Below are 24,790 nucleotides of genomic sequence, written 5' to 3' on the forward strand. Positions count from 1 at the left end.
AATCAGAAGCATCTAGACACTGACGGTAACCACTGTGAGCACCTCTTGTAAGTGTAGAAGTTAAACGTGACTCGTATTCATCTTTTGTTACCTGTATATATTGAGTAGTACAATTTTACTAGTTTTTTCCTTTCTTAAAATGTGTATACATTTTTTTTTTTTTTTGGCACCCTCTGTATTTCCTGAGTATTAAAAGTAGGTACTCTGTAAGCCACTGTAAACCATGAGGTTCAGGAGGAAAGTAGGGAGAAAAATCAATCGAACTTGATCTAAGATGGAGGGCAATGAACATTGTTTATTGCTGAAGAAGCCAGCCAGCCTCCTGAGTCTTAAGCCTGGCTGCATGAAGAAACGGTACTAAGCTTGAGCAAAAAAGAAACCACCTTGGTCTGTGTAGAGGAAACATGATGTCCTTTGGCTATTTCTCTTCTCTTACTAAGGCATGGCTCCCGGGACACAAGACAGAGACATTTCAGTTGAGACTAAACAGTACTCATTTCCATTAAAACAGTAAGGGGAAAAAAAATCCGCTTTCACTCTTTCCTCAAAAGTTCATTGATCACAGAAAAGATTCACTTTGGACATCTGAAAAATGTTAGCCTTTCTAAATTAACTATACACACATATACACTTACCTCTAACCACAAACTGAGCTGGTATTTAAGTGGTAATAATTAGTTGATGTCATTAAGTATGTACTATGTGCCAAATAATTTTCATCTATTATCTTATTGAATCATCACAACCTTAGATGATAATATTATCCCCATTTTAACAGATGCGGAAACAGTGGAATGGAGCGATTAAGTGTAACTTGCCCAAAGTCAACGTAACTTGAGTTTGAATTTAGGATGTATGATGCTAAAGCCTGTGTCCCTTACCACCACATGTACTGCCTCTCATATTGTTGCAGCAACAAGGGACTTTAGACAAGACAAAGGAGGTGAATACACAGGTGATAGAAAGAGCTGATGCCGTCTGTTCGCAAAGTGAGGCTTTTAACAAGCAAGCCTCACACACTCCTTTTGTCTTCTGACCCCTTCCTGACTGGAACAGATATCACCCAGTAGAGAAAAAAGTTATGTGAATACCTATCACCTAAATATGCTAACTTTGACTATTACAGAATCTTTTTCATCTTCATGATTAGTTATTGATAAAGCTAGAAAAGACAATGACATCCTACATGAAAAGTGGCCGTAAATACACGTAAGGATTTAGGCATTTCACTCTTTGTAAATTTCAACAACAAAAAGGAACCATAAAAAAGTAATGACCTCTATTTAATGATACAGATGCTGAAGTGGTTAGGGCTAAAGTTATTGACGTCCACAACTTACTTTGAAATGCATCAAAAAAAAAAAAATCAGATAGATTGATGTATGGATAGAGACAAACAAGTGTATAAATATATGATAAAGCAAATATCTCTAAATGGTCATTGTAGAATCTAGGTGGCATATACACAATTATTTAAGTTTGTATGTTTGAAATTTTTCATAATAGATGTCAGGGGGAAAAGTGACCATAAAGTGAGGCTCACATTTCTAGGCTGCTAGTTTCCTGACCACACTTGAGTTATTTAGAAAGCTGGCCAGTCAGGGAGGAGAAACTACATCCCCAGGAAGAAAGCTAGCATCAGACAATAATTATGTTGTCCCTTCCGGGGAAAACAGCAACTTGGAGAACAACTCCTTGACCGCTTCTAGCCCAGATCCACAGTCTTGAAAAAGGCTCTCATGCCAAGAGAAAACAGAAGTCAAGAGAATAGGTAAGGAAACATAGCAGAGGCATGGAGAAGATGCCAGATTTCAATATCACCGCACATTGGCTCACAGGCAGAACTGGAAATGAAAGCTACAACTGTAAACAGTCCTTTTTGGTATTGCGACCTAGACTGGGAAGGCTTAGGTACCCTCAGAAAGAAAACAGGTCCTTGATAAATGTTTTCTGGAAGAATGAATAACTGAATAAATGATGAACACTGCGGGTGCCAAAAAAATGTATTCTAAGATTTGTATTCATCTTTTGTTATTGGTATATATTGAGTATTACAATTTTAATACAGTGTTTTTCCTTTCTTTTAATGTGTATACATGTTGGGGGCACCCTCTGTATTTTATTGAATGGTAGTGGTGAAAAAGATGAAAACACTTGTGCAACTAACTCTCTCTTCCATTAATCTCTTACTGTTTAAATTAAGGAACTCTGCATATACAAGATGTCCCTTTCTGACCCTTTTATACCCATATGTATAAGCACACCTCTACTCACATAATCCTTCATAGCATCTAACATGTTGGGTGTTGCAGTAGATATAGAAACGAATACACCACAATCTTTGTTTTAAGGACTTAAAGCCTAGAGGAAAGACAAACATCAGCTACCTGTAATACAAGGTCTGACATATTAAACGCCATGAACAACAGAGATCCTATCTAGTTTGGTTAAGGTCTGACTTTATAGCATAGGTCCTATGTACTGTATTCAAGTCAGCAGGAACATGACTGCTATATGTTGGAAATGGCCCCGTCCTGGAGAAGGTGTGGTCCAGGACATCAGAGGCCAAAATTAGCACTCTGTACAGCAAAGCAGAGCCCTCTGGACGGCCTGAGATGGTTTCTCTATTTTAACCAGAGGGAGGAATTAGCCCTTTGTGTCAAGAATTTGAGATTTCACAGAGGGGGTCGGGAGCCTGCCCGAAATAGCCGTGGAGTCCTGATCTGGAGTAAAGAGGCCTGGTGGCATCCTTAAACGCACTAACAGAAAATGTAACTGGACATGTACTGGTGAAACCAGGTGCTGGAAAAGTAGTCAGAGGGACTGGATGGGGAAAAAACTAAATCAGCGCTCGCAAAGAAATTTTTAGGTATTGAAAAGGAGGTAATGTTTTCCACCAAAGGGCACCCAGTTGGAGACTGGTCTGAGCTGGCTCTCGTTTTATAACCTCTCGACACATGTGTGTAGTCAAGGCTGAATTTAAAACCTATACTGTGAACCTTAGGAAAATAAACCACATTAAACAAGCACAAATTGAAAATATTACACAAGAGATTTCACAGGAAATTGGTCCAAATTTAGCCTCGCTCTTTATGTATTTAAGCCTCTTATTCGTCGCTTAGAACTTTATATCAGGATTTTAATATGAGTCTGCCCTTCCCCCCCACACACACACCCCTCCCCTGTCCACCTCTACAATGGCCTGCTTAGTTTTACAAAACTTTTTTTTTTTTAAACTCCCCAAGAATCCTGCTACCTTTGGCCTGCGCTTTCAGTTCTTATTAACACATGTTCCAAAACAGTATGCTGAAGACGTACAATATCAATGGTTAGGTGAGGCTGAACATATACCTGAAAGAATTCACTGCAGGACCAAACACAAGCTTCATTTCTCCCCTAAAAGCCTGTGACTCCTGCAGGAAGGGCTCTGCGTCCGGCAGACTCAGACTCGGATTTTACCTAAAAGAGGACAGCAATCTGGACAAATAACACTGACAGTACCATCTCAGTGCCTTTCAGTCTCGTGGAGAATTCTCTCACACTGCTTTCCTTTCTTCCATAGATTAGGTGTTTTTTTTAATTGTGTTGGTCTGTACTTTTGGTACGTCTCCTCAAATCCTTTTTTGAAATAAAGCCAAGCATAGGTAAATAACTGAGCTATTTAGAATCCTATGGATTTAACAGTCCACCTTTGATAATGACATTTGAGGTGATCTTCTATTATCATTATTTGCTCACGTGGCAAGAGGCTCACTGCCAGAAGCAATGGCTAGGCCACTCTGCCCACTTCAGCTCCAGTTTTTACCCTGTGGGGTGCTGCCAGGGCACTCCAGACTGCAGCCCTTCCGACCAGGCAGTTGCCAGATGGGAAAAGTGACGCCAAACCAAAAGGCAGTTTTGTGGGATGGACGGACGACACGCTGGGATGTCCCATTCTTGCCCATTTGTTGCTAACAGCCAGAATGTGATTATTATAGTGAAGTTTGCTTACAAACCACATTTTAGAAGACTTATTAAAACTTGTTTTCTATTTTGATTGGAACTTTTTAATCATTTCCAAGCCCGAGATTCACGATGTGTCCCTACCTCTCTTTATCACGCCAAAGAACAATGATTGCTGGTAAATGTGATTTTATCATCCTGACCCGTTTTCTTCACCCTTACCATTTTCTACTTCTTAGGGAAGTTATAAATCTAGGAAAGAATTCAACGTTAGATCTCAGCTGGGAAGACACAGGGGCTTTCAGAGGGCTGGAAGGGATGATTACCCTATTGCTTTTACTGGGTCGAACTGCAGGAAGTTTCTTTACAGTTATTACTTTACAAACGTTATGAGGACATCCTGCTCCATCCCAGAGTTTGGGGCTGCTCTGGGGAACTCCCTGCTTCCCGCCCTTCTCTGCCTGCCATAGCAGCCACCGTGCTTACCTACCAGGCTTTCATCGGGACTCAGATGAAAACACCCAACCCGAGTTCTGAGGAATAAGGCTGCAGACCACAAACGGCGTGAGCTGTGGGAGGTGTCACTTCACATCCACTCGGTGGTTTGGCTAGGGCAATCGCTTCCCCTTTCCGGTTTATTTAAAATATTCAGGGAATGCAGGTGACATAGTGATTTGATGAGCCCATCAAGAAAAAGAAAATCCAGGATCACTCGGGATCCAAAAATGCAAAATTCCTAAGATGTGAGTATTCCTACAAAGCCACTAAAGGGGTGGGGGAGGGGTGGGTAGGCAAGAATAGCCGTTTGTATCTGTTATAGTGACGGGTGAACAAACTTCCCTGATTGAACATATGAAACTTTCTAATGTTCAAATAAGTGTTTGTGTCATCCCACCTCCCAGCTATGTACAGCCTGCAAACTGCCACTCCACGGCGGCCTCACACAGGTATATGTCTACGTGCTTTTGTCACTTGAGCGTACTCTCGCTCTGGGTGGTCATCTCACGCCCCCTCATCCCCCCAACACAATTCTGGCGGTGGGCTTTATTGGATTTCTCGGAGCATTAGGTTTCTTGGAGCATATAAACTGCAGGATATTCTCTTTAAATCACCCAGAGCCAGAGAAGGAGGCAGAAGGATGCTTCAGAAAGAATTAAGAAAAGCTAACAGATCAAAAGAACAGTGCTGCCACATAAGCTGCTTCCTTTTCCAAACCATGTATTAGGAGAGCAGCAGCTAAAACCCTGATCAGTCATGAAAATGAGCACCCCCGCAGGCTGAGGGACTGAAAGGAATCAGGCACCACCTAAAAGAAATCTCCTGGTGATTAAGCTCAGTTGTCTGAAGTAACGCAGACACACACACTCACTCACACACACACGCAGGAAAACAAAACCCATCACCCTAGGCTGTCCCCAGACCAGTCGCTGGTACCTTTGCATTCAATGTTCAGGGAATGTTCTCAGCTGCCTAAAAACTTCTGGAAGGCTGAGGTTAAAAGCCCCCATCCCTACATGCAGTGCTGATCTGGCATTCATTGTAAATTATAGGGTAGACAGCTTAATCAACAAAAAGTGTGTACTTTGGAGCCCAGCAGATACCACTGAGCAGAGTATGCATGGCTAAAGAAAAACCACACTCTCCCCAGTTCACCTCAAAGTGGATTTTTATGTCAGTGTAGCTTTGTAGCCCAGGTAAAATGCATCTCTAATAACATCTTTCATCAGGAGATATTAATGGTAGATCTGTTCAGCTACAGCAGACCCCTTTGTTCCCTTTCTGGACAAATGGAGAACTAGGGGTCTCCCACCAAACAGTTCCCAACTCCCAATAAGATACCCGATCTCCAGAGAGTAATTTTATTGTTTATTCTTTGTTAGCTTTTTTTCTCTTAATGTTTTTAACTGCACATCTGTTGAATAAAAGGAGAATACAGCGATAGATTTTTTTAATCACAATTCTGTTGGCAGAGCAGATAGGTTGATAATTATATGAAGATGCATGTATTAGTTTCCTAGGGCTGTCGTGGCAAATAGCCACAAACTGGGTGGTTTAAAAACAACAGAAATTTATCCTCTCATAGTTTCGGAGGTTAGAAGTCTGAAATTAAGGTGTCGGCGGGGTTTGTTCCTTCTATCGGCTCTGAGGGAGAACCAGTTCCGTGGCTCTCTCCCAGGTGCTCGCAATTGCCAGCGAACCTGCCTTCCTTGACCTTCGTGCCTCACTCCATCCTCTGCCTCTGCTATCACGTGGCCTGCTTGTAAGGACACCAATCACTGGGTATAAAACCTGCCCTAATCCAGTATGACCTCATCTTTCACTGCACTACACCTACAAAGATCCTATTTCTAGATAAGGTTGCATTCAGAGGTACCAGCGGGTAGGACTTCAATGTAACTTTTGGGGGGGACACAATTCGACTCACAACAACATAGGTCCAGGAGTGAAAGATGAAAATAGCTGAGTCTTGCCTGTGAGACAGGACCTGCTGAGCCTGTGAAGTAGAAAGATGTCAGGGCTGGTCAGCAGGAGGCTTCCAAGAAGCAACCATTATATTCCTCTAGGCATGCCAAGAGGCAGAGTTCAGGCTGAACTGTGGGAGAGGTGAAATAGTGAAGAGAGAGAAAAAAATAATAGTGACCTCCTGGAAAGCACAACAGAGAAAGAGAGGAGGTCTGCAGATTGAAGGTGGAGGGGGTGAAGCAAAGGGTCTGGGGTTCTCAGTGTGCCGATGTTGCCTTTCTGGCCCCCTGGGCTCTCAGGGCCTCCGACCTTGTGATCACAAATGTCAGTGCATCCTGCCGCAAAGAACGAACGGAAAAAATACACCCCCAGCACTTCAGAAATCACAGCTTGTTTCTACAATCTCATTTACTTTCCACCACGAAAGTGGCGATGGTACCACTAGCTCTCCAGGAAATTGGTCTTCAGGATGGTATCTGTGCAAGCCTGCTCAAGAACTCACTCTTTCTCTCATAGTATGTAGAGAGAAAAGAATCTCCTAATTCTGTAGTTTTCAAACTGTTTTCTTGCTAGAGAACTCTTTATTCAAAGATATGCTTACGTAGAAACTCAATGAAGTGAACACATGTGGAGCTGCTCTGGGTGAGGGGGTGCCTGGGGGATGGGGGGCCCTGCTGGCTGCTGTCCACATACCCTCATCTTTGACAGTCCCTGAGTGTGCTCTGTGGAGCTCATTTCAGTGGATTCTATTTGCCCACATTCTAATAACTCATCTTTATAACATGGGACATGGACATCACATTAAAATGTACTAGGGTCTAGCTGCTCATCTTTTATACCAGGCAGTCATTTATTTTTTTTTTTTTTAAGGAAAAATCTCTGCACAGCTGAGAAAACAACTGTTTCCCTAGTGTTGCCATATGCCCGACTGTGATGTCACCTCTTCTCCCTTAGGGTCTGCCATCTAATGTGACTCTACGCTCTCACAGTACCCAGTTCTGTTTGGAAGCTCCCCTCAAACTCACCTCATCCTGGAACAACTAACAAAATTTTCAAGCTCTTTTCATTGCTTGACTATAGAAAATGGCCCAAACTTAAGTCAATGAATGGAGAGACAGGAGTTTCAAAGAAGAGACATCGGGCTCATCACTGTAAAAACCAATACAACAATTAGACTCTGGAAAACTCCCAGCTTTCCAGAGAAATTCATTATGAGAACCTGAAGGATCAAATGCTTTCTATAGAAATGCCTTTAAAATAAGCACTTCCTATCATAAGACTAAAAAGGACGTGGTACAACAGGATCTTTGAATAAAAAAGGTAACAATGATTATTAAGGACTGATACAAATAATACACTCCATATGACTTTGTAAAAACATGGTTCCCTGTGAAGGTTACCATTGAAGAGGAACAAATTAAGGTTGCAGCTTCTTTAAACTCCACGATGATGGAGGCCATTTCCCTGGCCTTCTTCTACCCCTCAGTGCCTACAACAAATGAAAAAATTAAAAAGCGGCAATTCTACACTCTCAGGAAATCTTACCTGAAGACAGGCTTTACTAGTACTGAGAAAGTGCAGGATTTGTTTTTCTTTACAGTACTACATTGCCATCTTTTATGAAAATGCAGACAGACCTGCTCCTTTGCAATATTCTCCCTCTAACTAGTTTTCCTACATATAACATCCAGGACCACAAATCCCTGGAAATCACTACAGTGAAATTTTCACTTGTTTCTTATTTGTACAGGGGCATTCACCCAAGGATCCCATTTAATGAAGTGTAATAATAAAAGTCGTCTGTTTTTAATGCTGAGGACAGGGGAGGGGATTCTTGTCACTCAACCCATCTGAGCACCACATCTGGGAGAAGGTATGTACTAGTTGCCTCCGTTCCTGACTGACTGAGGGGTATGCATTATGCAGACATGGCACCTCCCCTTACTCCCAGCGACTTCGCACTGGTCTTCCCTGACCTTGGCTTTGGAATGGAGGACAGACTGTTTGGGTGTCTGTGGAGACAAAGCTGACATTCACTCAATTATGTTGGGTCTGGCGCGCCCGCTGGAAGTTGTTGGGTTTTTTTCCTTCTTCTGATTCAGCAGCTTTTGCTACAAACACCCACCCTGGAAGCAAGAGGGTTAAAGGGAGGGGACAGACACCCACATTTCAGGGTGTGTGCTCTTCTCTTTAAGTGCCCACAGGCCTGTGACTGGTACAGCCCTTGGCAAGGAACCAACAAGTCTTATGGGAAAAATAACGTCTGGAAGAACATCACATTATGCTTCTTACTCTTTAATGACTTGGGGAGCCTTTTTGCCAGGCTTGGCTTCTGTTGTGAGTAAACCACTGGTTCAAAATACCTGGCCACGTTCTACCTGAGACGCCTACGGAGGGTGAGGGGGATGCCGATGGCACACTTATTTCAAAATGATAAGGCAAAGGAAAGAGGAAACAACAGAAACAATACAGAATCTGGAACCTGGAAAGCTGGAGTGCAACGAAGCAAAACAAATCAGGAAAACAAACTGAAGGGTGTAAATAGCCAGCCCCCTAAAAGAGTTTGCTGTTTTTCCATTGGGTGTTCCTCCTGTCCGTCTTCATTTCCCTCTCATGCCGTTTCCAGCCTAGCCTCTCACCGAAGACCCATCCTATTATTTATTTTTCTATTTTTAATGAAAGGAATGCAGCAGCACCGAAAGCACTCTCATCTCCAGTCTTGAGAAAAGCCAAGCATTCCGGCATCCAATCAAAAAAGCTTTCTGAGTGCTGGCTCATTTACGTTAGTTTTGTATCTGATGAACTTTTCATTCAGTTTGAAGCTCAGTGTGTATGAAACCCCATGAAGGGAACCAAGAGAAGGAAGTCGTCCAAACATGTTGAAGCACTTGTGGGTGACTGCCTGGTCCTTTGTGTTCCACGGCTCCTGTGAGAAGGCTCTGTCTCAGGCAGGCTCCAAACTGCCAACTCAACGAAGCAAATAATAATTATTCCTAATGGCAATAATAATTATGGAACGCGGTAGACCCAATATAAGTTTGGCTGTCTGTGGCTTCAGTGCGACAGCCAAAGTTTCACACACTCTTTTTAGAAAAATACCTCTCTCTCTCTCTCTCTCTCTCTCTCTCTCTCTCTCTCTCTCTCTCTCTCTCTCACACACACACACACACACACACACACACACACACACTTGCCAAAAGAGATCTGGACAAACTCACTCCTCTGGTTTCCAGCAAAGTGCTCGACTACAGAGCTAAATTAAATAAATAGCAACTATCCATACAATGAGAGGGGATTGGGGTGTCTCATAATTGACACCACACACACACACACACACACACACACACACACACACACACTTCATTTCCCTTTTAGTTAAAAGTTTTAAACTTCCTCCTATTCCAGACTTTCAGGCAGAGCCATGGTGAAATGACAGGCGTGAATAATTTGATGTATTCCTCTTTTGTTTCTAGGAGAGATGGAAAGAAGGAGGGACAAAGGAAGGAAAGTCAAGGTTCTAGATGAGTGCCCTCTCACCATCATTCCACTTTAGCTCTAAACCGGAATGCCCTGGAAGATCCCAGTCTTCCATGGTGAAGACCCAAGCCCACAGTCACAGCCAATTTTCTATGAAATAGTCACCCTCCTCCTCAGAGGGAGGAAATCACCACCTGAGTTGACGCCCCCTCCCCCACTCTAGGATTTCGCTGTCACCACCGTCCAGCAACATCAGCATTAGCACTGAAGTATCTCACCTCACATACCAATGATGTCAAGGTGTCAGATAAATAAAAAGTAGCTCCTCCTGAAAACATAATCCATCAACCAAATGGTCATTTTCTAGATAACGAGGAATTGTTTTAATTTTCTGAAAATTAGGTGGAGGGACTAATGTGACTCTATGGGAGTTTTTTTCTTTTTTAATCTTATTATGTTTGTCAGTCATTACAACTGTTCTTTAAAATCAGTTCCAAGGTGCTGGTATAGTTTCTTGTCATGTAAGAGGGAGATTACAAGGGACAGTGTGTGGGGCATTATGAATACCTTTTTATGTAGAATATGCAGAATACATCTGGAAAAGTTCTTCAAGAGTTTTCAGTAAGATTATATAAATGTCAAATGGCCTAAACCATGTTCTAGTAAAGCAAAATATTATGAAATGTGTACACACATACACACACATACACACACATACGTAGACAATTTTCATTTAGATGCTAATTCCCAGTCTTCTTTGACAGGATACAGCTTAGTTCAGACTATTTTTAAGTTCATTCTTTCAATGTTTTAGAGAGGCTATAATTTGGAATATGCATCTACAAAGTTACATTTTTGTTCAGTTTTGTTATTAACAATATAGCCCAACTCAACACGGGGCTATAAAAGGACTTTGGTTTCCCTGAGTTTGCAGATTCACCAAAATGGCTCCACTCATACCACCCAAACAATACTGCAATGGAGGCAGCCTCTAGTTTTCTTTAACACTCTACTGTTTCTCTCTTAAGGTACTCAATTTGAGCAAGACATTGGGAAAAGTGAGAGTAAAGGTCAAGCTACACAGTGATCCCTGAGTCTGCCTCCAGTCCCTGCAAAGTCTGAGAACATTTTACATCTGACAAGTGTACAGTGGCTTGACGACTGGGACATGGGTGTTTGTTGTTGTAGTTATCGTGATTGTTCGTGTAGAAAATGTTTATGGATTCCATGGACCGCAAATAATAGATTGGAGGTCAGCTGTAAAGGCTGTCAAGGCTTGTGGATTACCATATCTGAACCAACATAGGATGGGTACATGGCTATTCAGGAAGTCATTTCTGGCATTTCAAAGATGTTTGGGGCCATCTGTTCTCTGCAAAGATCAACCCTGCGAAAGCAACCCAAGCACATTCCGGCATGTCTCTACCCCACGCTCACAAGGGTCCTATCATTTTACAGACTTTACCGGCCTATTCACCAGCCAAAATACACTTTGCCAAAGGGGGGAAAACTATAAAACTCCAAATTCTTTTAAATGTGTCTGGTGCCATTAAGAATGTTTATTACTCTATAGGAATTTTATGTTGATATTTACCAACAGCACGACATACGCAGCAAATATTATAGATTACTACATATCCTGCTAAATTGTGAATGAATCTGTTTTATGGAATTTCTTCTTCCACAATTCATATCAGCCAAGCAATGTGTGGTAGAGTGTTAGTCACGATAAGGAAAAGAATGTGTTCCTAAAACTAGAAGAGGACACTTCCTAGAAAATCTAATTTCATTCTTTCCTTTTACAAGATGGGAAAGCAGGGCCCAGAGAGGTCAAGAGGCCTGTTCAAAGTCCCAGAGCTTGTGAGTGGTAGAGTCAGAACTGCCATCCCTCAAGCAATAGCTTTGCACAATCTCATTGGAACAGGATTCCCTCCACATGTAACTGAACATTAGTATCAAGAACTGCCTTCACATCCAAAATCCAAGACTAAATTGAATGTTTATGTGCTATTCTTTGTATCCTCATTAGAATGGATACAAAAAGAAATGATGGCAGAGAAAACCTATTTGGTCTAATATTACACATGAGAGAACCTGTTAAATCAATAATCCTTTGAATCCCCACATGTACAATGATATGAAGGCATGGTATATGCAATGGGCACCATGGGCTATCTGAAAATTCCTAAAACAGGCCTCCTCTCTTCACTCAGAACCTACTTGTCAATCAGTTCATATAGAGCTATTTACACGTGATGAGACACGTAGTATTTAAGTATATGAAAGCTACAAATAATCAGTAATGCCCGCCAGGACATTGCTGTGTTATGTGGACATACTTAGCCTTCAAAAGAGCAAAGTGTACTCCCAGTTCCCGAGGGCCAGCCCTGCTTTATCAAGCTCCTTTCTCCAAACGTGCTCACCTTGCAGAGCTTGCACACGCTCATCAATTGTCCCTGTTCATGCCTCTTTTGGCTTTCTTCAAGGAGTGGTTATACTTAGTCCTGGGACTCACTCTAAACACTATGCATGAGCCACATGGAACCTACAGTGGGGAGCCAGCTGTGCCTTCATGCTTCTGACCTTGAAAACAGAAAATACTGAGCCAGTCCCCACGGAGGAACTATGATAGGTGCGGAAAGGTGCAGTTAACGACTGCATTTTGCATCACAGGAAATGACACCCTCACCCCTCAGTGTTTCGTTATATGGCACCTTATCCAAGCTTATCCCTAGGAAGATCACTAAATGTTGATGTAAGCTAAAGCCCTATGTTTTAGGTCTTCCACAAAGTAACCCCCAAAATACTAACGCCAGAATCGAAGACAGGGGACTGCATTTTCCCACAGAGCTGTATCTGGCAAGATCATTGTCCAGTTTTCTTGTATTGGCCTTATTTTACATCTTCAACTATTTTGCTGTTGTTTCAGGTATTTTTGAAGTTACATCTCCAACAAAAGCCACTTTTATTTAGCAAAGTGAGCATAAAAGCACAATTTCTTATAAGATGAGTGCAAAGGAGGAAACTACACATAGTCATGCATGCAGAACTGAGCCGCCACAGAAATGACCTTGCCAAGTAGTCTTCAGAATTAAACTTGTTAGGAAAATCGTGAGCTTTTTAATGTTGGGTAGGATTTGGTGGATCTTCTAGTGATAACTCCCATTTTACAGGTAAGGAAACCGGAACTTGGGAAAGTCAAGTTCATTTGGACCCGTGGAAGAGTGTGGTGTAGGTGACATGGCTTCTAGTTCTGGCTCTCTCCATGACCAGTTTGACCCCAGGGCAAATCACTTATTCCCTGAACCACACTTTACTCAACTGTAAAATGGGTGTGTTCACTGGAATTACGAAGGTGTTGTTACTCATATAGGAGGCAAGCCTGGAAGTCAGGTCTCTCTGGCTCCATATATTGGGGCCCCTCTCTTTGCACTGGCTTCCTCTTCCCAAGCATTCCCAAGCTCTATTCTGTTCTCACCCAGTACGGTATGTGGACCATTTTAGAGCTCAGATAATCTGGCACTCCTACCAAGCTCAGCTCCTAGAAGGAAACAAACCAGAAGAGAAAATAAATCTGGGACAGAAAAGCAGCATTGAATGACGATGCTGTTGCTGGGACTGACTTGTAACCAGCTGGTCAACCTTTTCATATACAGATAAAGGAACTGAGGCCTAGAGAAAGCGAGGATGTGGCCAAGGTTATAAACCTTCTAAATGGCAGAGTCTGGACTATCCTAAACCCATGACCTCAGAACCCATGGCCCCTACTTTTCCAAGACTCTGCTCTGACCTGACATGGTTTAGCTCTGAGCAAGCTCTTGTTTTCTAGGCGTAGTTTTTTCAACATGCTGCACAAAAGAACAAGTGTCTAGACTTACGATAGACACAGACTGAATAATCATGTTCTATTTGCTCTAGAAGCAGACCCGCATCTGTGCTTATATATCCTAAGGGGTAGAGGGAGAGGGAGATGCACACGGAAACACTTATATGGAAGCTTCTGGAATTTTGTGAGCTGGGCTTGTGTTCATAAGATCTAGAAATGAAATCCTTCTCTAAGAGGAAGTCACCGGTAAAGTCACCCACCCATTGCAGGAATCAGAATAATTCTGGAAGTCACACTTCACCTGAGAGGGGCACAGGGCTCTTCCCGAAAACCAAGAAGCCAAATGTGGAACAACCAAATGGTTGGAGAAAAGGCAGCCATTCTCTGAGATGATTTTGCTTTCCTTAAACATGAGGGAATTGTGCCAAGAGATCTCCCAGGTACAGGTCCACTCTCTGTATTCATGTGCTCAAGACAGTTCCTCATCTCCCTTCCTTGAGATCCATGGGACTCCTGTATATTCCTGCCAAAGGATTGAAGCAGCTGCTGACAACTCAGCGTGCCCACCTCTGCCCTTGACAGCCCCACAGGTGTGTGAAGGCACAGAAGCTCTTCACACTGCAACCAGGTAGACTGAGTGTTAGCCAACTCCTGTGGGTAGATGATGCTCCCACATGGCCAGACAGGGTCATGTGTCTCCCATGGCGCAGGGGTTGCTGTGGGCAGGGACACCAGGAAAACATACTGTGGAGGCTAACAGACCTACGTTCAAAACTCTCCTATCTCACTGGCTGAATGGCTTTGGACAAGCTACTCCTCTTCTTTGGTTGGTAAAACTGAAGTAAATAATGTCTACCTCTCTGGGCTCACAGAGAATGATGGGAAACAACATGTGAAGCTAGATCAGTGCCTGGCACATGGTAGATGTTGGACAAATGTTAGTCCCCTTCCTCCTTTTCAGTATCAGCCTGCTAATCGAGGGCTTTTCTAACATAAGCTTGAGCCATTGAGGAGTGACCTCCAATTTTCTCTCCTAAGTAGACTAGCTGTTATAGACTCGATGTTTGTGCCCCCTCCCAAATTTATATGTTGAAGCACTAACCCCCCATATGACGGCATTAGGAGGTGGGGCTTCTGGGAGCTGATTAGGTTTAGATGAGGTCATCCTTTCTCTCTTTCTCTCGCTCTCCACACATACACACACAAAGAGGTCAGGTGAGCACACAGCAATATGGCAGCCTTCTGCCAAGAAGGAAGAGGGCCTTCACCAAGAACTAAATCTGCCGGCACCTTGACCTTGGACTTCCCAGCCTTCAAGGCTTGTCTGAGGAATCAGAGGCAGGAGCCAGATTCAGAGACAAGAGCAGGGGTATATTTCTACTTCTTGGAATACGCAGCTTTGTGCTCTGGTGTTCTGGCTCTGCCCCCTTCATCTGGCCACAATACCATGTGGTATTACAACTTTTGAATGTTAAGAAACCTTATATTTCCTCAAGTATCAGTACTTAATGTTTCGTTCCACACATAAAACTCTGTGAGTGGAGGGTTCTGGCCCCCTTGTCAGAGGTAATTTCTCAAGGCTCTGCATGGGATTTAACGGGAGCCATATGGTTAAGTCCATCAACCTCCCAGAAAGCATCCCCCTGAAGGGCCCTCGTAAATGTTCTCGGGGCTGTGAAAGATCCAGCAACTTTCTAACAATAAAGCAATGTTCATAGCCGTGATATTCAGAGAAACACAAAGCAGGAAATAATGGCTTCTGGTCTGAATTACTCAAAGGAGGCTTCATGCCATCCTGGGCCAGTGACAACCTGGGACCCGCTGCCCTGCTGCGTCTGCAGGAAGAAGGCTGGCCTGGATGTCGCTAGCATGAGCTCGTGGTGGGCAGGGACAGCTGTCTTGTGGTGGACACTCTTCATCATGCTCAGTTGGTTTGTGGAGTTTAAGAAAACTCTTAAGAATGGATTTACACCTATGCATTTACAGAGCAGACACTTCTTAAACTGTAAACTGCTTGCTATTAAAGTCTTCTTTAAGCCGTGCTTTTCTGTGATGGCCTCATTTACTGACTCCATTTTTTTGGTCTTCTTTTTTTTCAGAGCAACAACGACACAAAAAACGCCGAATCAATGAACAGTCCCATCTTGAGGGAATCAGTTAACATTCCCATCTCAATGAACGCCTCGCGAAGCAACACTAACTCACACAACAAAGCCATGTGACTCTCCCTGATAGGAAAGGTGGCATTGCTTTTGACACCAACAAGTTGTAAGATGTAATAAGCGTCTTTACTATTATTATCATCAACATTATTATTATTATTATTATTATTTTCCTTGCTCATGTTCATGGAGCCACACCTGATATTCTGCATGACAAAGAGAAAAGAGAGAAAAAAAAACTATAGAAAGAGTGAGAGAAGGTACAATTTATGATGAGTATTGGCTCCTTTATATTTTTACATAAAACAAAATTTGCTTCCCTAATATTTAATATAAATTTCTGGCTACTTATTAGTTCTGTTTAGCCTAGCTTTAGCCCCATGCAAAAAGGGTTTATGACCAAATAGCTGATATAGCTACACATCACCTGTACGTGCCAGGACTCCGTGGTATAAAATCACAGAGAACTTACATACACAAATGGCTTCACATAGGCAGTCTGTTGAACATATTTTCAAATTTCCAGGTATATTAACTAGAATATTCCACAGTGGGACAGATATATTCTCTCCAAATATCAGTCTTAGTAGGAACATTTGTATATTCTGGTGTTAGACCTATCACACTCCCATTGTAAACAATTACTGTCAAATAATTTTCACCAATCATTTAATAACCAGTTGATGTATTTCCCCAACTCCATACAGAGAATTAAACTTGTAGAACATTTCGAATACAAGAAGAATAGGGGAAGAACACTTGTGGACTATTTTCGCAGTTCCTCTCATAACCTGTCAGAACTCTGTGCTGATATCTGTCCTTGTAGAACTCTGCACTCCATAGCATCTTCACTGCTCTCCTGAAGAATTACTGAGCATGAATTAGGCACTATCATTTACTCCATAAAGAGAAATAGACGTCGTTAGGAAAGCTGGGATCTATTAGGATGATAGCCACCTACTCAACTGACTAGTGGCTCCTACAAAAATGTCCCGTGTGAGAAGAGACAGAGGCGGAAAAGGAGAGACTAAGAGGCTACCTGCTCGTCCACCATCTTTCCCAGGCTCCCCTGGCTTGATCCTGAATTAATGAGCCTGTTACATGCTCTCTAATAAAAATGACGAGTAACGATCTTGGAATCTGCCACATATTTGGTCCAAGGCTGAATCAATTTCATCTATACTTAACACGTGCTTGTTTTCTGTCTCACTTGTCTCCCTCACAGCCCATGCCTCACTCTTTTTTCTTTTTACCCCATCTGGAAAACTTATCACCTAAAATGCTACCATCAATCAACCAAAGACACTCTCCCCGACAGAGTGTCTGCCAGTTTGACTAAGCACAAGTAGTCACTAGTTTGGGGATGCCTCCCACACTCTCTAGTGCTGTGTGTTTTTCTAGCCTGCCTAACCACACAAGTGCAATTTGGGATATTTATATTTACCAACAGTTTCTATTGGCATAATAGCACTACCTTGACAGTACTGGGCATAGGGCATGGCAGAAGCTGAAGGGGGATGGAATGGAAATTGCCCGTCTTGCCTTTCTACCTATTGTTAACCTTATCTCGTTGGATTTTTGCATTTCTACCCATTTTGGCCTACTTTGGCTCAGTGCCTGCTCAGAAAGTATGAAAATCACGTGCTCACAAGGATGCATAGACTTTGTCCCCAGAATCTTCCCTGAGAATGGGCACTGCTCCCATTTCCCAGTTTTTCATGTCAGTATCACTCCCAATACTACATTCAAGCCTCTAAGCTTAAATACAGCATGAAAGGAGGGGGCAGAAAAGAGAGCAAGAGTGGGGTTGGCAGCAGAAGCCAAACACTAGTAGAAGGGAAGGAAAGAGGGGAAGCAGGAGACAGGCAGCCCCCTCTCACTCCCACCAAGTTCCAGTTGTGAACACACCCACTGGCCGCAGCAAAAGCGCACTGTGCGTGGGCACAGGTGGGTCCCAGCCCCTCTGGCTGGATGCAGCTTAAGTGCACAGCCTGAATGAAGACTTTCATTGCTGTTTGCTGTTTTTGTTGGCCAGTTGCCATGGCAAACATTTGCAGGTGGCTTGGCCAGATTTTGACACTTAAATATTTGAGGTTGTGATAAAAATCAGAATATTACTACAATATGGTTCTGTGCAGCCTCAAAAAAAAAAAAAAGAAAGAAAGGAAAAAAAAAACTATCTGCAATTTCAAATGCTCATTTAAAGACACAGTCTCCAGAGAGAACTCATGTTTTAAAATAAGTACTCATTTCCTCTTTGCTGAGAGAAATAAAAGAGTCAACCATCCCCAAATGTTACCACCTAGAGTTTCATTCTGAATCCACCGGCGAGATGGGTTGGGTTGTTCCTTGCTGAGCCCCCCACGGTCATCCGGGCAAGGTTTTGGATGGGTCACATAGAGAAAATGGAAATGACAGGATGTGTGGGTTGAAATCAACATGGTAAGCAGGACAGGGAAGGTTCTGAAGAAAAGAAACAGCCTCCCTGAAGTCTGGCAATGAGACAAAGTCCTCAAAGTGACAATTATCTCCTAGAACACACCAGGAGGGACATGCGCCACCCCAGGATTGGGAATAAATGGGAAAATGGAATGGGTCAGGAGGTCACACATACCAGAGAAACACCCCCACCCATCCAGGCATAGTGACACAGCTTAGAAATGTCACCTAACTGTACAGCCCTGGGCCAGCTGGATAAATTATCGACACAGTCAACACCCATCTTAGAATTAATACTAGGCCTTAAAAGATTATTTCACAAAAAAACAGCATTATATTAACAATGGCCGAATACTAAGGGCCTCCAAGAGGGTAGTTGGGGGTTTGTGGGGGGAGAGGCGGGAGAACTCCAGGGGAGAAAGAATGCTGTAAAACTGCCTGTAAACTCTAGCACATTTTATGTTTGTGTTTTTTTTTCCCTTGAAAGAAAAATAAAATAATTATAATTAGCTGGCCTAACTGTGAATTGTCTGCCCAAAGCCAAGCCACTAGAGTAAAGGAGTCCCTTGAAATTTAGATGCTGACTTTAACAAACCCACCCCACCCTCTTAGTATATTATAGGTCTTGCTTTGGATGGTGGCAACATTTGCTCCCACAGTCATTTGAGAAGAAAAGAAATCTTTAACAGAGACACTTGCTAATTTAGTGGTGGCTTCTTCAAACAAAGCCAAGCATTCAAATGGCCAGATTAATTTTCTGCTTCTTGAATGGGAACCCACAGGTACCCATGGCAAACTCACAAAATAGCCATTGCGTCTTCACGTGTCACAACCCATCCTGGTAAGTTGAGAAACGTGAGCGACAAGGTACTCCCTCTAGAGCAGTTGAAGGAGGAAAAGCCAGTGTTATCCCCAGTGCTCATTCGGTCTGTAACTCTTGCAGACGTTAAAAATAAGGGGGCAAAGACGCACAGACAAACTGTGGGACAGCTTCTAATTTTTCTTTACATCACTATATTCAATATTCAACTGAATATGCAAACTCAATTTGGATGCATATACCAAACCCAGGGGGCTCCCTTTCCTGTTTTAAACAGAGAACTCTGGGAATATACAGCCACCAGTTTTCATCATCCAACAACATAAACTTATCATAGCTCTTTGGCTTGTTATTATGTTTTCTTCCTAAGAACCTGAGTGCTCTTAAATCTTTTATTTCTTCTTCACTCTACCCTTGTGAGGGTGGAAACAAGAGACACCATCCTCATTCTAGAGATAGGGAAGCGGGGCCAGAGATTCTGCATTTCTGAGAAGCTCCTGGGTAATGCCCACGCTGCTGGTGCTCAGACCACACTCTGAGTAGCGAGGGCTGAGAGCTATCACATGCTACTCAGAAGTGAGAGCTCTTTCATAATACAGAGTGGCTGGACCATTCTACCAATTTCTCTCAATGCCTCAGTATTATTATTTTTTTTATGTATATGAGAGGGAGAGGGCCTGCTTTCTTTGTTTTGTCTACTCAGGAATGAGTATGGACCAATGCAGAGAGAGGGAAGAGCTAGTAAGGAAGTATTAACAAGGAAGAGAAACCAGGAAAAATGATCAGAGGGAAGGAGGACTGTGGAAATATACAGAAGACACAGGTGATGGGCTTAGCAGATCCTAGGAAGGGAGGGACATACTCTGTGGGTGAGGAGGCTGGGCTGGTGAAACTTCCTTCCACCATCCTCAAGTATTTGTCCTGAGAACAATGCTGTGGTCTCCATAACATCCATGAAGTTGCCTGCAGTCATCTTAAAATTCACAAACGTTGTTTGAAGAAACAATGACACAGAATAACTTGCGTTGCCCCACCAAAGTCAGGGTCAGGCAGCTTCCACCAAACAGAGACCCCCTCTCCCTTGTCCCATCAAAAACATCACTCTGAGCTCTAGGTAGCATCACACCAGCTAGGGAAACCAACTTCTGTCTCATCCAGTCTGAGCTCTAGAAACAAGGAGAAGATCCAGAACATTCCCTAAGCTCCAGCCAGGACCCAGAGACAGCCGAGGAGGTCTCCTTACCCGATCTGGCGGTTGGTAGAAGGTGCCTGTGTGATGACAGAGCTGGACTGGGGTGACGGCATGGCTTGCTGAATCACAACGCTGGTGTCATGGTTGGACATCCGGGTGTTGCCAAGCTGGTGAGCTCCGGGCCCCGCCATGGCCCCACCAACTGTGTTATGCATCGAGATATTCTGCCCAGAGAAGACAGAGGGGAAAGGTCAGGAGAAAGTAATGTTTTATTCTATTCTCAAGCTCTCAAGGCCAAAATTGGGAATCTGGTCATGTCAACTAAATAGAGAGTTATGGCTTCTGGAAAGCCATGGGTCCATTCATCTTATTATAACGTACAGCTACGAGAAGATGAAAAATAACTATTCACCCTAAGAGTAAAGCACATAAGGAAATACCTTAAAGTTCACTAATCATTCTGCCACCATCCTGATGTGAGGTTTACATCAGGGACGTTTAGTGCATATCTTCTCTGACTTGGTATGATATATACTGCATTTGAAAATGATTTCTGTGGTAAGTGCATAATATCGTGATTTAGTGACGAGTCACTTGGCATTCTGCTTTGAATGACAAGCACACTGGGTTATTTTTTCTTTTTCAGTCCTATAAGAGTGGCCAACCACTATTTTTTCCCCAGGAAACTACTGCTTTTCCAAATCATAATCTGGGTACTCATGACCCACGTCCAATAACCTGGGGAATGAGGATGGATGACTGGACTAGACGACAGGGTGTCTGGGATCCAATGACATAAGAGCAAGAGTTGCAACTTTCTGCTATATTCCCACAAAATCAATCCATAACAATTTCATGGATCCATGGAATACAGAATAATGTTTGATTGTCTGCTTGCTTGCTCAGTGTCTATTCATCTAGAATGTAAAATGTTTGTGTCCACAATTCTATCCCATGGTGCTTGGAGCATAGTAGGCATTCAGTAAACATGTATTGTATGAATAAATGAGTGATGGGAACAAATGAGACAACTAAGTCCCATAAGGGACCTAATATCATGCCTTTATTTCTGATGGCTTGAATGAAGGCCTCTTTGTGTAAAATTCAGAAGTAAGGAAAAATACTCAAGATAAAGCTGGCTTAAAAAACAACTCTTCCTAGCAATGAAAGTCACTGGGACAGGAAAGAATTCACCCTGAGGCTATAGGCGCTGATCAACATGGTGGGACTGAAACGTGAAAAATTCAGAACCGAGAAAAGAGAGAAAGCCCAGGGCAGAGCAAATCAAGTCAGTGGGCCTCTGTATGCCACTAAGTAGGTACAGCGCTTCAGCCTAGGAGTGTAGGGAAATTCGAGAGGTCAGTTGGACAACAGGTTGAAGATGGCAGGAAAGAAATGAAGTGTCACTAGCAATTTACTAGAGGAAAATATATATATATCTGTCTGCGCTTTGGGGTTAGCAAAGAACAAAATAAATCTTACCCAGGAGAACTAGAAGTGGTTCTTTGAAGTTCTTCTGCAAAGAACAGGATTTCCTGCACTACGTGTTAAATGATGGTGATAACATATATGGTATTTGGGGTGGTTGTGTCCATCACATTGCACCTTCCCCAGGTTTCTGATTTCTAACTCCTGACCACACAGTTTGTCAGGAGTCCAGATGGAAACTGGGCCCCTGGCTTAGACGTGAGCCAACCGTGTTGTCGTGGGTTCCCAAAGGCACGGACAGGCTTATACATACACACACGGCCCAAAAGCTCCTCTTATATACTGGAAGGTTTTTCTGATGTGGGAAAAGAATGTGGTTGGTTAAAGTAAGGTGAAAAGAAGTGTTGATTTGGATTGGAGTGTCAGTGTGGGGACATGCTTGAGTTCTTTTTTATAGGACCTAGAGGCCTAGAGAATTGAACTAAATATAACGGGAGCAAAAATAATTGTGTTATTTCTTTTGAAAGTGAAATTTAACAAATTTATTTCCCCAGGTCTTAATGAGGTCTTGGAAAAGTAAACAATTCCAAGTGTTATTTTTTCCATTGTTTGAATCTTCAAAGACACTCAAAATTTTTCATCTTGCTCACAGTCACCCACTTGGTCAATAATAGTCCCTGACTCTCTTTTCAGAATCATTTCTGTTGTGCTATGCTGCCAAAGGTTATTAATCTAGTACAATTTAATTTTTAAAATAATAACCTTTAAATTCACAAACAAGAATATAAGATCTGTGAACCCTCCTTGAGTTACCCTTGACACCTCTTTTCTATCACTCCCATGTGCAGTCCCCAAATAGTACAAATTCAACTCCTATATCTCTTTCTGGCTTTCCATCTCTCCTTCCACCAACCTACACTCAACCAGCACCATCTCCTTTCCAGACTAGAGAGTGGTCTCCTAACTGGTCTCCTGTCACTAACTCTGGCTTCCCTTCTTCTATACCATAGCCACCGTGATCTTCTCAAAAGACAAAACTGATCAAGTCTACACACCTTCCCTTATGCCCCCCCACCCCTCACCCCCACTTCTAGGATGGCTTCTCATGGTACAGACGACTCTGGCAGCACTCCTTGTGTGATCGCCAAGGCCTATATGGGACCCCTCTCACGTCCCCAGCTCATTCACACCACCATCCCTCTTGTTCTCTGTGATTATTCCACCTTGCTGGAATTTTCCTGCCCTCGAACTGACCATGCTCCATTTCAACACAGGACCTTAGAATGTGCTCTTTTTTGTTACCTGTGCTCTTCCCCTGACTATATCTTCACATCTCAGATCAAGCATCTCGTGAGGAAGCCTTCACTGACCTCTCCAATGATGGGCACCATCTCCCTCTCCTTTATAGTACTTTCCACAAATGTACAGTGTTTTCAATTATTTGATTAATATCTGTTCCTTCCTCTAGGATATAAGCACAATGAGAGAAGGGACCAAATCTGACCCTACGCCCCATTGGGTCTCCATGGCCTAGGTCAGTGCCTGGCATAGAGTAGGTGCTCAGTAAATATTGAGTGAATGAATGAAACACAAAATAGCCTCCCTAGAACATTCAGTAAAGTACAATGAAATCTTATCTTTTATTCCCTGGGCAATTTTTCAGCGTGCTAACTTCCTGTCTACTTACCTTGAAATCTCAAATTATGCTCATAGTAACAGAGTTTTAGATATTAAGGAACTTGTTTGGTTAGGAACTGGAGAAATAGAAAGGATCAGGATTAAGAAGAAAACCATAAATACGTCATGTAGATTGGAAAGTAAAGCTTTTCAGAAAATACTAAATGAGCCCTTGGAGGAAGATACCAAGAGTGAGCTTCAAGTCTTTGACCACTTTGCTCAAATGATGACAACAACCATTATCTCCACCATGAAAAACCAACAAAAACTGACTTGTGCTGTAGCACAAATAAATTGGTTTCATTTCTTCAGGAGTAAATCATGTTCATGAGAGAAAGAAGTATGTCTCTCTCCACCAAAAAAGTTTATGAATCTTCTCTGAGAACCATTAAAAAGAATAAAAAAGACTATCTAGGAAACCACTTCACACTCTCCCCACCAACATTTTTAAGATATCTTTTGGTCTCTGTGATCTCCACCACAGATAGAGAAGGCTTCTGAAAGTTATATTCTAATTCTTCAAACATCTCCTTTCTCCTCTACACATGAAATCTGCAAATTCTCCAGCTTCCTTCCCCTACACCCAGAGAGAAATTTCAAAACATTGTGAAGAAATAAACAATTAAGCAAGCATTATTATTTCATGCTCAGAGGAGATATTTTTTCTTTAAGCATTACATAGTAACTCAAACATGAAATTATTTTCCAAGTTCACATTTTCCCAATTACGGGTTCAAAACCTGTCTTCATTGAATAAAAGAATGGCAATTTACCTCCAGGTAAATTAAATATCCAATTTCAAAAACACCAAGAATGACTCTATCTTGCTGTTATTTCTTCTAGATAGGTGCATAGATTTGGAGCTGGTGAAACAATGTCATAAAACCAGTGGATGGATGTCAATATGCCAGGAAGGATGGGGCGTGTTCCTCGAGGTTCAGCCTTTGGCCTTTTCTTGTTCAACACTTTTATCAACAGCTTGGATGAAGATGTAAAAATCGTGCTTGTCAACTCTGTGGCTGACACATGTTGGGAGGCATAGCTAATGTTCTGGATAGTAGGCTCAGGTTTTACTTGAGCCAACTATGTGATCTGGCCTCCAAAAATGCTGACATAAATCTAGGTTATTGTAAGAGAAGTGCAATGTCCAGATCAAGGGAAGTAATTATTCCACTGTAGAGCACGTTGAACTGACCACATTTGGCCACCACATTTTAAGGGGGAAATTGACAAATAGGAGGAAATGAAAGCAATGAAGGCATCCAAAATGCATCACAGGAAGAAAGGTAGAAGAATCGGGGAATAGTCAGTCTTACGAGGAAAAGATTTGGAGGGTCATGCTAACTGCCTTCAAATATTTGCGG

The 24,790-nt window shown here is 42.5% G+C and overlaps 1 protein-coding gene across 2 annotated transcripts in view; it reads right to left on the reverse strand.

The window, feature by feature from the left end:
• Nucleotides 1–24,790, reverse strand: part of CREB5 (cAMP responsive element binding protein 5) — a 379,499-nt gene that overhangs the window by 214,914 nt on the left and 139,795 nt on the right. For both annotated transcript variants that reach the window (XM_019726163.3, XM_088797678.1), the window contains exon 5: nucleotides 20,373–20,545. In XM_019726163.3, coding sequence (XP_019581722.2) covers nucleotides 20,373–20,545 — 173 coding nt within the window. The remainder of the gene's footprint in view (nucleotides 1–20,372; nucleotides 20,546–24,790) is intronic.

This window comes from Rhinolophus sinicus, chromosome 4, assembly GCF_057876585.1.
Source record: "Rhinolophus sinicus isolate RSI-liver-muscle chromosome 4, RSI-T2T, whole genome shotgun sequence".
NCBI lineage: Eukaryota > Metazoa > Chordata > Mammalia > Chiroptera > Rhinolophidae > Rhinolophus > Rhinolophus sinicus.